At 40.3% G+C, this 14,414-nt stretch overlaps 2 protein-coding genes across 3 annotated transcripts; both read right to left on the bottom strand.

Annotated features, from left to right (window-relative positions):
* Positions 1 to 918: 918 nt before the first annotated feature.
* LOC127768049 (uncharacterized) lies at positions 919 to 7,356 on the bottom strand. Of its 2 annotated transcripts, XM_052293560.1 has the most exons (7): positions 7,084 to 7,356; positions 6,889 to 6,975; positions 6,538 to 6,756; positions 6,236 to 6,406; positions 4,618 to 4,671; positions 4,342 to 4,488; positions 919 to 1,601 (listed from the first exon to the last, which is right to left on the bottom strand). In XM_052293560.1, the coding sequence occupies exons 1-7, from the start codon at positions 7,261 to 7,263 to the stop codon at positions 1,248 to 1,250; spliced, it is 1,212 nt and encodes a 403-aa protein (XP_052149520.1). In that variant the 5' UTR covers positions 7,264 to 7,356; the 3' UTR covers positions 919 to 1,247. The 2 variants fall into 2 exon arrangements, with proteins under 2 accessions (XP_052149520.1, XP_052149528.1); XM_052293568.1 differs by lacking the exons at positions 4,342 to 4,488; positions 4,618 to 4,671.
* Positions 7,357 to 10,799: 3,443 nt separating this feature from the next.
* LOC127766556 (uncharacterized) lies at positions 10,800 to 13,305 on the bottom strand. Its single transcript, XM_052291636.1, has 9 exons — positions 13,064 to 13,305; positions 12,757 to 12,823; positions 12,323 to 12,388; positions 12,140 to 12,237; positions 11,981 to 12,018; positions 11,822 to 11,909; positions 11,465 to 11,737; positions 11,303 to 11,368; positions 10,800 to 11,214 (listed from the first exon to the last, which is right to left on the bottom strand). The coding sequence occupies exons 2-9, from the start codon at positions 12,815 to 12,817 to the stop codon at positions 11,059 to 11,061; spliced, it is 846 nt and encodes a 281-aa protein (XP_052147596.1). The 5' UTR covers positions 12,818 to 12,823; positions 13,064 to 13,305; the 3' UTR covers positions 10,800 to 11,058.
* Positions 13,306 to 14,414: the final 1,109 nt, after the last annotated feature.

Below are 14,414 nucleotides of genomic sequence, written 5' to 3'. Positions count from 1 at the left end.
GCAGCAGCAGCAGCTGCTTCAGCTTGTTGGATCATCTTCTTGATCGATGTTGTCTTGGCTGGATCAATGTTGGACGCGCTACACATGACATGACTGGATCCGGCAGGTCGTGGGGTTCCTCTGATCTATGCGGTCTGCTCTGGGGACTAAAGTAACATCCCGAGATCTTGTCTATTATGAACATATGATTTCTCCGGAACAATCACTGAGTTAGAAAGAGGCCAGTTTTCTTCTTCAGAGAGAGGACAGCGAAGTGGGTAGTCTTTTAGGGATGACCAAGCTTCGCAGCAATCTTGCCATTTTTTTCACCATTCTTGCAGCATTGTGCTCTACTCAGCTACAACCGCAAGTGCATCCAACTTGTTTGTGTTAATATATTGTGCATGGCAATGCAACCAAAGTGAGCACAGATTGAGATAGGAATTTGCCGCCCTTGTTTGGCTATTTAATTTATGTTGATATTATGTTCCATTGAAATAACTATTGGCACATTAGATGGGGAATTACAATACACTGCTATGGAATCTGAGATTTACATGCATTGATATTTGATTTGGAATGCCCTTTCTCCAGTATTGTGTGAAAAGGGGTTAGATCATCCGACATATAGCTTCAGCTGGGCTTACGAGGAAATGTATAGTGTTATCACTTTCTTTACGGCGCCCATCGATCAGCAGTGCTTGTATTAATACTCCCTTCGTCCCAAATTATAGGGCGTCCAAATTCAATAACTTTTGACTAATAATCATACTAACCATATATATATTAAGTATTATGTATGTTATATCACTAGATTTATATTTTAAAATACTTTTATGTGATGTTAATTTCATATTCTGTGGGAACATATATAGCATATATACTTTTATGCCATTAAAAGACGTGTAAAAAGATATAGACCTTATAATTTGAGACGGAAGGAATACTTATTATATTCTATAACATAACATCCAGTAAACTGTTACAGTACATATTTATTGCCAGCTTTTAATGCTAGCTTGGTTCAAACCTCTTGCCAATGCAATGCACATGTATACGTATGCACTAGCAATCAGACGCTTGAAATGTGACATGCATGCATAGACCCTAGCTATACAATACTTTATTACACTAGTAATGCATAATGCATAAACGGGAGCGACATGCATGTTGATCGTGTAGTAGTACACGTAAATTATTAAGGAGATGGATGTAGTTTGATGGCAAGCTTGATCGATCGATCTCTACATCACTTAAATTTGAGAGTTTCAAGGGCATCCAGGTCCGCCATAGTAGATGTAAGTGCCCCAGCTAGTGGTAGAGAAACCATTCACGACGTTATAGCAATTGGGCGACTGAGCTATCAAGCCCACACCATTTGGTTGTCTGAGATTGTTGGAGGAATCAACAACTTGGATTACTCTGCTGTAGGTGGCCTTGCCGAGCCCTTCCTTAGGGAAATGTCCACTGCCCATGGGTGAAGTATTTTGAGGCGAAAAAACCTCCCCGCCCCATTGCACACTATCGGCAACACCAGTCTGCAAGCGAGTGAAGATGGACGATGGCCAGTAGCCCACAGAATTGCCTCCCACTTGCAACCACCAGTTGCCCCCCGCAGGGTCCTGCGAATTAATTAATTTACTTACTATAGATTAATTAAGTCGACAGTTAAGATTTTATATATATATATATATATATATATATATATATATATATATATATATATATATATATATAGTTAGTTAGTTAGTTAGTTTAATTAATATTATTTATTTATGGGGTGCATGGACAGACTTTTCCAACAGATTAGCTAGGGGCAAAGAAACAAGAAAACAACGCAAATATTAGGGAATGACCTAATATTAAATAAATAGAAAGGGTGAGACTTCGAACCCATGCCGACTAGCCCACCACCTTGTGAGCTAGTCGGAAGACCCCTAGATGTTTCTCAGAGACAAAGAAACAAGAAAACTAAACAAAGAATTACACCTGTTGAATCCTGTCCGAGACACACAACCACCGACTTATTCAGTTATCTCTAGAAACTAGCTAACACAGAATCAAATGGTGTCGTATGATCGGTTCAAATGGTGTCGCATACTTTTTTAAGTTCTTCAGCAAACTTATCTCTACTATTATAAAAATTGAAGATGTTTTTGCCGGTATTTTGGTACGTCATCCGTGTATGAGTCGGTTTTTAAGTTCGTTTGCTTTTGGAATTACATATCCGTATTTGAGTCGGATTTTAAGATCGTTCACTTTTGATAATACAGAAGGAATCATATAAGAAATCTGTTTAAAAAAACTCGCATGCTAACTTGAGATGATCGGACGCCTAACTGCAGCTCATGTTTTTCTAAAAATATATATATCCAAGCAAACTCCCATAGTGAATTTCATCTTAACTAAACCATATAACAATAATAAGATTAACATAGACTTCATCCGTTGCAACGCACGGGCATTTTTTCTAGTATTATATAGTATATACAAGAGTAAGATATATATTATATTAATATTATTGTTTACGTAGCAGTATATATCTCTACTACTTAAAAAATTCGTAGTGGTGGTCTTGAATCCTCACCCAAGCAGACCCACGGAATATTAACCATACGATCGCGAGATCCAATGGCCAGATCGATCCTTCGCATTCCTACCCCTCCACCTGACGGCCGTGCAACCCTACTCCCTGCACCCCCAGCGCCGTCCCCTCCGATCGTGCTCCCATCTCCAGTGCCGTCGACGCCACCCTCCCTCCTCGCCCACCACCGGATTGCGGCAACCGGCCCCCGACGACGTCTCCCTCCTTCCCTCTGCAGTCGCCGGTAGATTCCGGGAGCAGTAGCCGGTCACCCCACCACCGCCCCTCCACTCACACCCCTAGTGGCGCCCCCTCCGCTTCGTCTCGCCTCGATCTGGCCCCCTCCTTCACCCAAGCTAGCCTCGAAATTTTTTTTAATGTATTAAAAGGTCCCATCGCCTACCAAACCTCGCCCCCTCAGCTCTCTCCTTGCCTCTCCCTAATTTTCATTTTTTTTCCTCCTAAAAGTATTTTTTCTAGCAGGTCTCTTTAAGCCATTGTCAGTGGAAATCACTTGGCCTTCTTAGCTTGGACGTCTGCGCCAGTCAAAATTCATTATTTTCACTGACCTTAGGTCGCTGGTAGGGATGAAAATGAATCGGATACGGACGGATAATGCTCATACCATATTTGTTTTCATATTTTTTTTGCCGGATACGGAAACGAATACAGATAGCTCGAATACGAAAACAAATACGGATTATCTCAAATACGAATAAGAATCAAATATGATCGGACACGAATACGAAAACAATTTTTTTCTCGGAACACGAAAACCAACTCAACTTATAATAGAAACAAATATCAACATATATAATTAGTTCATTGTATATAAAATGTAGTATAATTTATAAATATTTTTTAAAATTTAAATAATATTAGTAGTGTGGACTAGTGTTAAGAGATGAACTACTATTAAAATCTAAAAAGGTATATTGAAGGTCATAGAGTTATAAAGAAATGGGGTATGTCTCATGGCTTCTGCGGTATCCGAATAGCATTGTTCACTGGACATCCAAATTATTATCCGTATCCGACAGAAACCCCGATACCATATTCATATTCGTATACGGGAGAAAATATCCATATTCGTATCCATATCCGAACTATCAAAAAAATTATCCGATCTGAAAGGTATCCGTATTCATTTTTCTTCGGAGCGGATGGAAACTATCCGCTACGTTTTCATCCCTACTTGCTGGTGGTGCTGCCTATTGCCAGCAATAACCTATTTTGGCCGCCAGAAAAATGTTGTTTTATAGTAGTGTATGGATACTTGTATTCACACATTTATATTATACAATATGTGTTGCAAGCGTTTGTTTAACTAGCATTTGCCATTGCGTTAGCACGGATATATATATATATATATATATATATATATATATATATATATATATATATATATACACACACACACACACACACACACACACACACACACACACTTGCAGAAACTGATTATATATTAAGATTATTCGTCTGAACATTTCTTCAAATGGCTAACTTAACAGCCCTGCATTTGCATCAAATCTTAATCTATTACGCGTGTGCATAGGGACAACTGTGATTCCATCTGTGTGGTTCCCTGATAAGCTAGAGCAACAGTTAGTTGTTCCCTAATAAGCTAGAGCAACAGTTAGTTGTGGCTTCAACTCAAGTCTGAATTAAAGGTGCAGTAGCTAGATGACACAAATTATCCATGCCCATTCATGAAGAATTTGATTTTGTCTATATGCTTTGAATGTTAAAGAGCTTAATTTATGTGTATGTTTTACCTTCCAAACTAAATAATCGTACTCATATTGTGGGCCACCATAGATGGAGACAGGGGATATGCTGCCACCGATGACAACCTGTGGGTTTGTCTGGATGAACCCTGAGCACGCTAGATTGTAACATCCCGTTCTGTCATATGCATCACGCTACAATATATATTCCATTAGTACCTTTATGCCATTAATTAGTTCCCACCGCAATAGAGCAGGGGCGAAATATTAATTGTTACTAATAATGATGGTAAAAGGAATATATGTGATGTTTATATATCTTACAGTCCAGTAGATGAAGAGTCTAGTTTTTTCATCCCCATAGAGAGCTGGGAATACCTGAAACAATAACGTAGATAGCTCAGAGCCATCACCGTAAGAGAAAACACAACCATTGCAAAATTAAAGCTTAGGACACATACATACAACAGTATCGTGATGTTAGGGCATCCTCAATGTTAAAGCACACAATGACCATAAGGTGGGACCCATAGCCATATGTCTTTTTACATGTAGCAAATGCTACAATATACCCCCTAGCTACGTCCCAATATAAGTTTAATATAGTACACATATGACATATCTTAGGACTATTAATCTGGATAGTTTGCACATCTGTAGTAGGTTGCACTTATATTGAGACGAAAGACGAAAGGAGTATGAGATCACTTCTTCATCTTAAGTTGGGGCCCACCAAGGCAAAAAGATTGTAATGATCCTTTTAGCATGAAGATTCAAAGCCCCATACACATTATGAAGATTTTTCAATACATAAAGTTGGGTTACAAATATTACTTTAATACTTAAAATTACCTTTACATGCATATGAAGATGCCCTTAGTAGATAGATATCCATAAGACAACCACTTATCAAGATTATTTAGTTACTTCCTCTGTCCCAAAATAATGACTACTTTAGGATTCAAAATTAATTTATCCCCAAAAGCTTGTTACTTTAGGGTATCTTTTGTCACATCAATCACCTCCAATTCAAAATTTTCTCTATCATATCCTACCCCCAACTACCCTCTCATACCCAACTTTACATCATTTAGTAAGGGCACTATGGTTGTGTTCGAGAGGAGGGGTTCCTAGGGGTTGGAAACCCCTCCTCCCCGGCACACAAAACAAAGCTTGTATTATTGCATGATTAATTAAGTATTAACTTTTTTTAAAAAATGGATTAATATAATTTTTTTAAAATAACTTTTTAGAAAGTTTTTGCATAAATCACACCGTTTAGCAGTTTGAAAAGCATGCGTGCGGAAAACAAGAGAGGTGGATTGGGAAAATGGGAGGAAAACACAACCTATAGTTTTTTCTTACCAAACCTTAAACTTTGCTAAACAACCTAGAATAACAAATATTTTGGGACATAGATGCATTAATTGCGACATCCTTATATACTCCTATTAACTAAACATGGAATCAGTAGAAAGTTATCTACAATGCTATCTGTAGATAACATGGACATCAGGGCATGCACAAAGACAAGAGCTTGCATGAATAGATCGAGAACCTAGTCTAGTATATGTATCATGCATGGAAACTGCAAGGCATGCAGGTAGGATTTAATAGAACGTTTTCCCCTCTGATGCACTTAGAACGAGTACAATAAGTGACATAAGCAAGCTTCAAAAATTGCCACATCACATTTATGCTTACTTGGAGGAGAGATAAGAGGAGAGAGAGAAGAATAGCAGGCTACATATTTACAGCCAGCTACAGCACAGACTCTAAGCTAGGCATTGTGTGTGTGAGAGAGGTGGGCTATATATTAATGAAGTATATTTTTGTGTAATTATTGTACAAGTTGGCTCTCTGTTAGCTCTTGATGACATGGAAAGATTATGAAGCTAGCAGCTAGCTCTTGTATTGATCCTACTCTTAAGGTCTCACATACCTGCCATCCTGCTTCAATGGTATTAAGGTCCTTGTTTTGATAGGAGCCCGATGTGATCCATAGCTGGGCCAGACTGAAATCACCAGATGTTGCAATCGTTGGTTGCCACACATTGATTGTCACTTTGGTTCCGTAGTAGTTAGCATCCCCAGTTGCATATGCTACACCATACTGCTTAATGGGAGATTAAATAAGAAATTTCATTTTGAAAGCTATAGTAGTAGTAGTAGTAGTAGTAGTAGTAATCATCCAATATCGAGTTAGGAAGACAAGCTAGTTGTAATGTGAGACAAGGGTGGTACGTGGTGGCCTTCTGCGGGACCAGCCAAGCTAGGGTGACGGCTCCCATGTGTCTTCTTGCCAAACGTTGCAACAGAGGTGGCCCTCATGACATCCTCCTCCTTGGTCCTTTGGATTGGTATGGTGTTGTCGGGACACTTTTCGCCATTCTGATTCCATGTTTGGGTGAATGGACGTGCCGCTTCACCATACATGCCACTTGGCTGGATAGAAGGCCGCATCTGAAATCGGCATTATTCGTACGTGAAGATATCGTGCATGCATTATATTGGTGGTGTATAGTGAAATTATATTTGAAATTAGGGGGTGGGCAATATATACATAATATAATGGTGCTTAATGAATTAATTAACCTGTATTGTGTGGTTCTTGAGGAGAGGATGATCAAATGCAGGCTGTCTGGAGATGTGCACACAGTCTATGATATCTCCATCTGGGCTCTGCATACAGTTAATTTATCATATTAGTAGTTTGCAACTAGATGAGAAGTGTATATATATATTCTACATGAAATACTCACTCTAGCTAGCTAGATGGTAGGTAGGTACCTGAATGGTTGCGAGAGGAGGCTTGTTGAGGCGCTTGAGGAGGCTTTGCACCTGCCGCGGCCGCAAAGTAGCCGCAGCTGCTTCTGATCCTTCTCCTTTCGATGGCGACAAGGTTGAGAAGATGAGAGCCACCAGGAGGAGGAGCGCCACCTGCAACTGCAACCACGCTCCACCTGCCATATATTGATCGACTGCTAGATAGCTAGCTAGCTAGCTTCTTAATTCGATCTCGCTCGCTCGCTGCAGTACTGCTTGCAGCTGATGCTTCTTCCATCTCAGATGCATGCATGGCCCTACCTTTTATAGATCGATATATATCATGGAGAGGGCCGGGCAGGGAGCGAAAATTAAACTGAGAGACTACTCAACGCTAATAATTACCTGCAGGATACGTCGTGGAAGGCGCGTATCCGTGTCAGATACGCTCCGATATACTCCTACCTTTTTTCTGGATTTCCGAAAAAATAAATTAATTCAGGATATATATACACTCTCCGATACGTCCGTCCCTCGATCGATATACATACATATATACGTCGATCGCGACCGTATAGTAGTGCACACACATCGTACGTACACGGTACGCCGGGACGTCGCTCCCACAGTAGCTAGCTGCTAGCGCCGTACGCAACGACCGGCGTCGTCGCCATTGTCGGGGGCGCAGCACCATCGCTGCCATCCAACCCAGCAGCAGCGCTGTCCGCTTCCAGGCGTCATTCTCTAGCTACCGATGTTCTCTTGCCTGAGTCCGAGAGGTTACAAAGATCTAACTGCATGTCTGCATCACACGTACTTGTTTTTGAAGATTCAGGTGGCTTCATCCTCTTCAATGACATTGGCTATTGCCTAACTGAAAACGATCTGTAGATGAAAAGTTGGGTACAAATATATAAATGGAGCATTCAGAAGAACAAATTAAAGCTGAAGATACTTGATACATACAGTTATTAGCCTACTAATTAATGGTGTTATAAAGCTAGCTTGTTTCATAGATGCATCACAGATGGAAGATCATCACAACTAAAAACAACGACAAATGTGAGTCACTCAATATACATACAAAATAAATCTCGAGAAAAGTTCATAGTTGACTGACCTGGAGCTAGATTCCATATGAGAAAACTGGATTCAAGAATTGTTGACTGATTCTGCATTTTTCTCAATACATAAAAAGAAAGATAAAATTACAAAAGTATTCGAGGTAATTTTGGGATCATACTAGCTAGTATAACTTCAATTATGAACTCAGAACTCAAGTAATACAATTAATATTGGTAAAGAAAATCCAGCATGAGGGATCCTAGCACCTATCATTGATATATCACTACATAAAGAATAACTGAAGCTTGAAGGGTCACACACGTACAAATTTCTGAATGAAATCTCCGTACCTCATATGATTAAAAATTATCTCCATTTCAACTACTGCTACTGGTTCTGTGTAAAATCACTCGGATTGGCTGAAGGACCGGACCTCATAACTTTTGATATTTTTTCACCTCAAGGAATTATCAGTAGTGATTTTGACATCATGTTTAAAAAATATATATAACTTCACATAAATTGGTCGGTGATAATTAAGAATTATCAGCTGCTTCGATTCAATATGGGAGAGGAACGATGATGCGCTAGCTGGGGCTTGTGATGCGGTGGTGGTGCGCTTGGCTTAATTTCTCCGGCCTCGCAGCTGATCTTGCATGTCTTTCCCAATTAAACCACGGCGAGCTGGCTGCTTCCGGCCTCACTGCATATATGCTCCTGTACTGTACTCCCCAACCCGGCCGCATCTTCCGCCCTCCCTCGCCGATTCGATCTGTAGGCTAGCTTCCTTGGACTGCTGGTACGGTGTTGCACAAAATGTTACTACTTCCATCCATGTGGTCTGCATGCCTCCTGACTCCTGACTCCTGAGGGAGAGACAAACATTCATTAATTTTGACAATTTGACTATTTGCAAAAACTATTTTTATAAATGAATCACTGCCAAAACTTATTTCAAATCTGACCCTTCTGCTCAACGCCAAATCGTGTGACGCTGAACCTAGACACCTCAGCGCCAAATAGCATGGCATTAAATGTACGTTGGCACGCTAACTTAGTCTACCATCCGCCGTGGCACGGCATTCAGCGCCAGCTGACATGGCGCTGAGGTGTCTAAGTTCAGCGCCACATGATTTGGCGTTGAAGAAAAAGGTCATTTTTAAAATAAGTTTTTGGCAGCGGTTCATTTGTAAAAATAGTTTTTGTAAAGGGTCAAATTGTCAAAATTAATGGACAAACATTGGGGTGGCCGGCCTCTTCGGTCTAGCGTACCTTCAATGCTACTACTGCAAGTATCAGATTCTTATCCAAAACAGGATCAAAATATTTTTGAACGTCTCAATTAAGCCCTCTATATATATGTACCCTTTTCGAACCTGTTCATCATTAATGTTCAGCCCTTGTGTGTAACGGATCTTTAAGTAAGGTGAATATTGAGCCCTTGCATTGCTTTGACTGCCTGTCATTTTTAATTTTTATTCCTTGATATATAGTGTTTTATTATTTTTCTGAAATGTTATAGTTTTTTACAAAATTGTGGCATCAAGTGATGATTTTAACTTACTTTGCAGCTAGTTAAGTGTTCAGTGATTTTATATGGAGGGCGACAAGAGGTGTGAGAAGTTCAGTTCGTGGTCCTTTCAACTATGATTGGAACCGGCCTGCCCTGATCCTGAGCCTTACACTATCCTGATCTTGAGAATATTTCATTTTTATTTATATTTCCGGATTGAATTGCCCATGTAAGCGTCACGTCAATGCCACATGAAACCAAGACCTAGTTAAAAGAGCCACGTAGGCGCCACATCAGCCAAACCCAGGGACAAATACTGCTCAGGGACATCGTTCGCACGGTTTTATAAGTTGGGGAATTCGTTATATCCGGTTTTGTGGTCTAGGAATGAATTTCGAACAAATTGAGGGACCTAAAGTGAACTTATTGCCATGTGACTATGTGATCTTACTGACGGCATGGGCCGCATGGCTAGCTCGCCCCGCACAGTGCCCATTAGCCAATGGAGCCTATGCCCAAGGGAGAAAGGGTATGATTACAAAACGCAATAAGGGATGGTAAGTGAACTTACTGCAATCCAGAAAGGGTATGCTTACACGAGAGGCCAGACGCCGTTACTTTCGTGGACCGATATAGCAGCATTTGTGCACTTCTGAGAAGCCCCGTGTTTAGAAATGTCCTGAGGTTTTAACAGATTTCATTTTGTAGAATCGGTTGGCAATGATTGCATTAAGCCGTTGAAGTACCATACACTGCGCCTTGTCAAGCTATCCCTGTACCACGGCTGAAACAGCTCATTCCCATTGTAATTTTGTAGCTTTCTTGATTTCATGGTTCACTACGGTATATACAGATTTACATATTGAATCTTGATAACCATCCATTCTTGCTGGTCTTGGAGATCTGTGGCTAGTGTGAAGGTATTCCAGCCTTTCAGTACATCAATTCATATCAATTGCCATGTGTATGCTAGGCAAGGAGGTAGTTGAACAGAGCAAAGCATAGATGAACAACTAGCCTCCTCCAGTCGAATCATCTGGAATAGCAGCAAGTCTTTCTTCAGTTTCAAAGAAATGACATGTCTCAAGTATATCAAGGCTGACTTGTGGCGTGCATGCTAAAATCTATTCTCAAAGAAACAAAAACGCTGAACCACAAAGTCATCCGGTGCTCACAAGTCACAACGTGTTAAAGACCAAACAAGAACAGAACATCACCAGGAATTGTATTGTCAGTTCATAGATGGCATTTATTTATTTATTTATTACAGGCAGTCACACACTCACACAGTACATGAAGAAGAGTAAAATCTCCCCTAAATTAGCACATCTACTTTCAGACATAAGAAAGTGCAGAGATGAGCTCTGAAAAATGATCCACTCATCTCATGCTGTTCTCCATCAGAAACATTCATGGGAGTTTTAAGCGATCACAGATGTCTCGATTCCGACTTTGCTTGACTTCCTGACATCCTCATCCTTCACAGCTTCATCCCACAGCTCAGGCAATGCTTCCTTCATGTTGTGAAGGCTTTCCAACGCATGGTCAGCACCCTTTATTCTTTCAGAAGTTCCAACCTGGTATATTCACATTATCATCAGTTACTTTACCTAAACATTACATAATCGTTACGCTCAAAATTAATTAACCGAAAGGGATAATTACCAGGACAGTATACATTCCTATTTGCTTCGCAGCCTGGATGTTCCTGGCGCTGTCATCAAACAATATCTGATAGGTGTTTCAAGCATGTCGATCAGTTTACACACCAAAGAGGACCAGACCTGTGATTCTGAAAAATGAGCAGGCAGGAAATTAAGTGCTTACCGATGTCTTCGGATTGATGGAGGCAACCTTGAGAGCTTGCAGCATGGCATCTATATTTGGCTTGCACAGGATTGGCGACTTTGGTAGTTCAACCCCAGGCTCTGGATGAGCCAGATGCTTCATTATATCAAAAATTTCAACCTGACCAGCTGCCGAAAGAGAGGATGATGTTGGGTTCAATGTCTCAAAGCACACAACTCTTTCAAAGCAATCTTCTATTCCTAGCCTCTTGAGGGCCCTTGAAGCATGAATTCTGTCACCATTTGTGAAGACCTGGTCAAAACAATTAAAATCTATCATTAGAATCAAATGCTTATTATGTTTCGTACAAAATAAACTTGAGGTTTGCGTACGTACAACTTTGCGGATTGGCAAGCTTAGGAGAATGTTCCTAAGTACTGGATCAGGCTTAATTTTCTCATAAGCCAACCTTCCATGAACATAGCTGCACAGAAAATGAAGCAACTAAGAACCTGATTACTGGCAAAAACATGTATTTTGGTGAGAAGCCAATACCTGTGGAAGTCGTCGTAATCAAACTGGTACCCAACAGCCTGCATCATCATAAGATTGAAAGGAACAATACTTAGAGGGTTACAGAACAGCAAAGAAGATATGAACAAGCACCCAAAAAGGGAGGCAACTTTGCTGGGGAATAGAGTAAAGCATACAGACCCTCAAACCGGCCATGGTAGTTCCATATTGCTTGTAGAGGAGGACGCATAGCTCCAAACTGATGCTCTCTTCCACACCAAGCTTTTCGATCATATAAGCTGAAACAGCCAAACAACACCACATACCTCATCAACATATCTGTTCCAAGAAATGCTAATTCGTTGTGCTTGACTGTTTGTGTACCTTGGATGTTCCTTACGACGTCGGCTCCAATGCCGGAGGTCACCGGATACAGCGTGTCATCAAGGTCTAAAAAGGAAAATGAACAAGGTATGAAAATCTTGCAGTTTCACTTTAAATGAAATTCCTTTTTTTTTTCTGAAATGCAATTGGAGACAGCACCAGTGATGGCAAGAATTACTATTGAATCATTCGCTCCGCCCCTAAATATTTGATACCGTTGACTTTTTTAAACATATTTGACCATTCGTCTTATTCAAAAACTTTTGTGAATATTATTCAAAAACTTGAGTAGTAGTATGAATCAAATGATAGGAAAAAATTAATAATTATTTAAATTTTTTGAATAAGATGAACGTTCAAACATATTTAAAAAAGTTAACGGCGTCAAATATTTAAGGACGGAGGGAGTACGGGTTAAGCAATGGGTAGCATACCGAAGACGAGGCTGTCGCCGTTGAGCCTCTGCTCCTTGCTGTAGTTGCTCTCGCACTCCATCTCGATCTGATACAACCAACCAACCAACAGAAGAAAAAAAAAAGTAACGACTTTACGCCCAAACAAACAATACAAACACAGGATTGAAGAGAGATATCCGATTCAGATCTAAGCTTTGGCGTTACAGGCCGGACTAGTACAAGATTTGACTAGGATCCCCAATGAACTGCCGCCATCCTTGATACACACAAAAATAAAAAAGGAAATTTGGCTGGTCCAAGAAAAGAAGGGAATGGGAAAACAGACCTGCGTGATGAATTGGTTGTGTGAAGGCAGAAGATTGGTTCGCGCGGTGAGCCGGAGTGAAGAAACAAAAGGGATGAGAAAAGCAGGAAAGGAAATCGTGGGAAGAATCGCTGGGCAGGCAGGAGATTGCAGTTGGAAGCGGCCGTATATGTAGATGTAGATGGAGATGGAGATGGAGTGAACTAGTCGATGAGGCGTCGGCGCCGCCCCTCCCCGCGAGGAATGAGAAGGAAAGGGAGCCGTTGTGCTGTGGAAAAAAAATATATTTTCTTCTCTCTTTCTTTTTTCATGTCTAGGGCTAACAATTTTTTTGACGGAAATATTTGATGGGTGTTTTCTCATTGCTTACTTTGTCCCTGATGACGCCTTACACTCTCCAGAAAAATATATATTGTTAATTTAATATAGTATTAATTATTATAAGAAATAGTATAAATTTGTACCCATGAAAGTGTTTTTATAAAGCAAGCGTTATACTACATGCCAAATTCAGATGATGCAACAAAGAAATATTCATGGAGATATTTAAATCCGATGTTTATTGGTTTCATTAGTACTTGACTGTCGTTGACAAATTCAATTTCAGTTGATGGCAGGCTGCAAACGTGACAGGATTCTTGTTACTAGTACTTGTTCTGCACGTATTGGTATTTGGGGTCAATGTGTAACCATCAGATCCAAACAAACTACTCTATCCTAGTAGCAGTACTAATTTTTGATGAGTAAACAGCTATAGATTGTTGTTAAAAGTCAATGTCCTCGTAGCAGACGTACTACGTGTGCAGTTATCTGTCCAAATCATTTTCTCTTTTCTGAAAGATTCAGTTATCTATCCAGATTGCTCCACAAACAAAGAGCAATGAGGAAGAAGTGAAGGTTCAGCTCTTTCTTGCTTCGTGCTCCATACAGCAACAAGAATTCTTACAAGAGAAGAAATAAGCAGATTGAGGAAGAGATGGCGGCATTATTGTTCCATGAAGATGAGTCGCTGAAGCATCATTGCACACAGCTCATTTGGATCACCTACCTGGTTGCACTTGAACTGGATGCTGGATTGAATTGCTTCTTGCATTTGCATCGGCAGCTCGGCACCAATCTGTCAAACCGACTACGCTACCACTTCTCATGTGCACCCATCACTCCTTGCAGGCTGCCGCGTGTAACTCGACCACAAGAATCAACTTGTTTTTTTTTTTTTTTGGGGGGGGGGGGGGGGGGGTACCTCGTGTTAGTAGTTCTTTAAAAAAAAAAACTTGCTAGTATTATTCATTTCATAAAATAAAATAAAGCTGAACTTGTGACTGAGGAAGAGGCGTGATCATCATGGAGAAAGTCTTCTTGGCCAAGAATT

The sequence above is a fragment of the Oryza glaberrima genome, chromosome 1, assembly GCF_000147395.1.
Source record: "Oryza glaberrima chromosome 1, OglaRS2, whole genome shotgun sequence".
NCBI classification, from domain to species: Eukaryota; Viridiplantae; Streptophyta; class Magnoliopsida; order Poales; family Poaceae; genus Oryza; species Oryza glaberrima.
The sequence above is the reverse complement of the archived record's forward strand: the minus strand, read 5'-3'. Positions and strand labels throughout refer to the sequence as shown.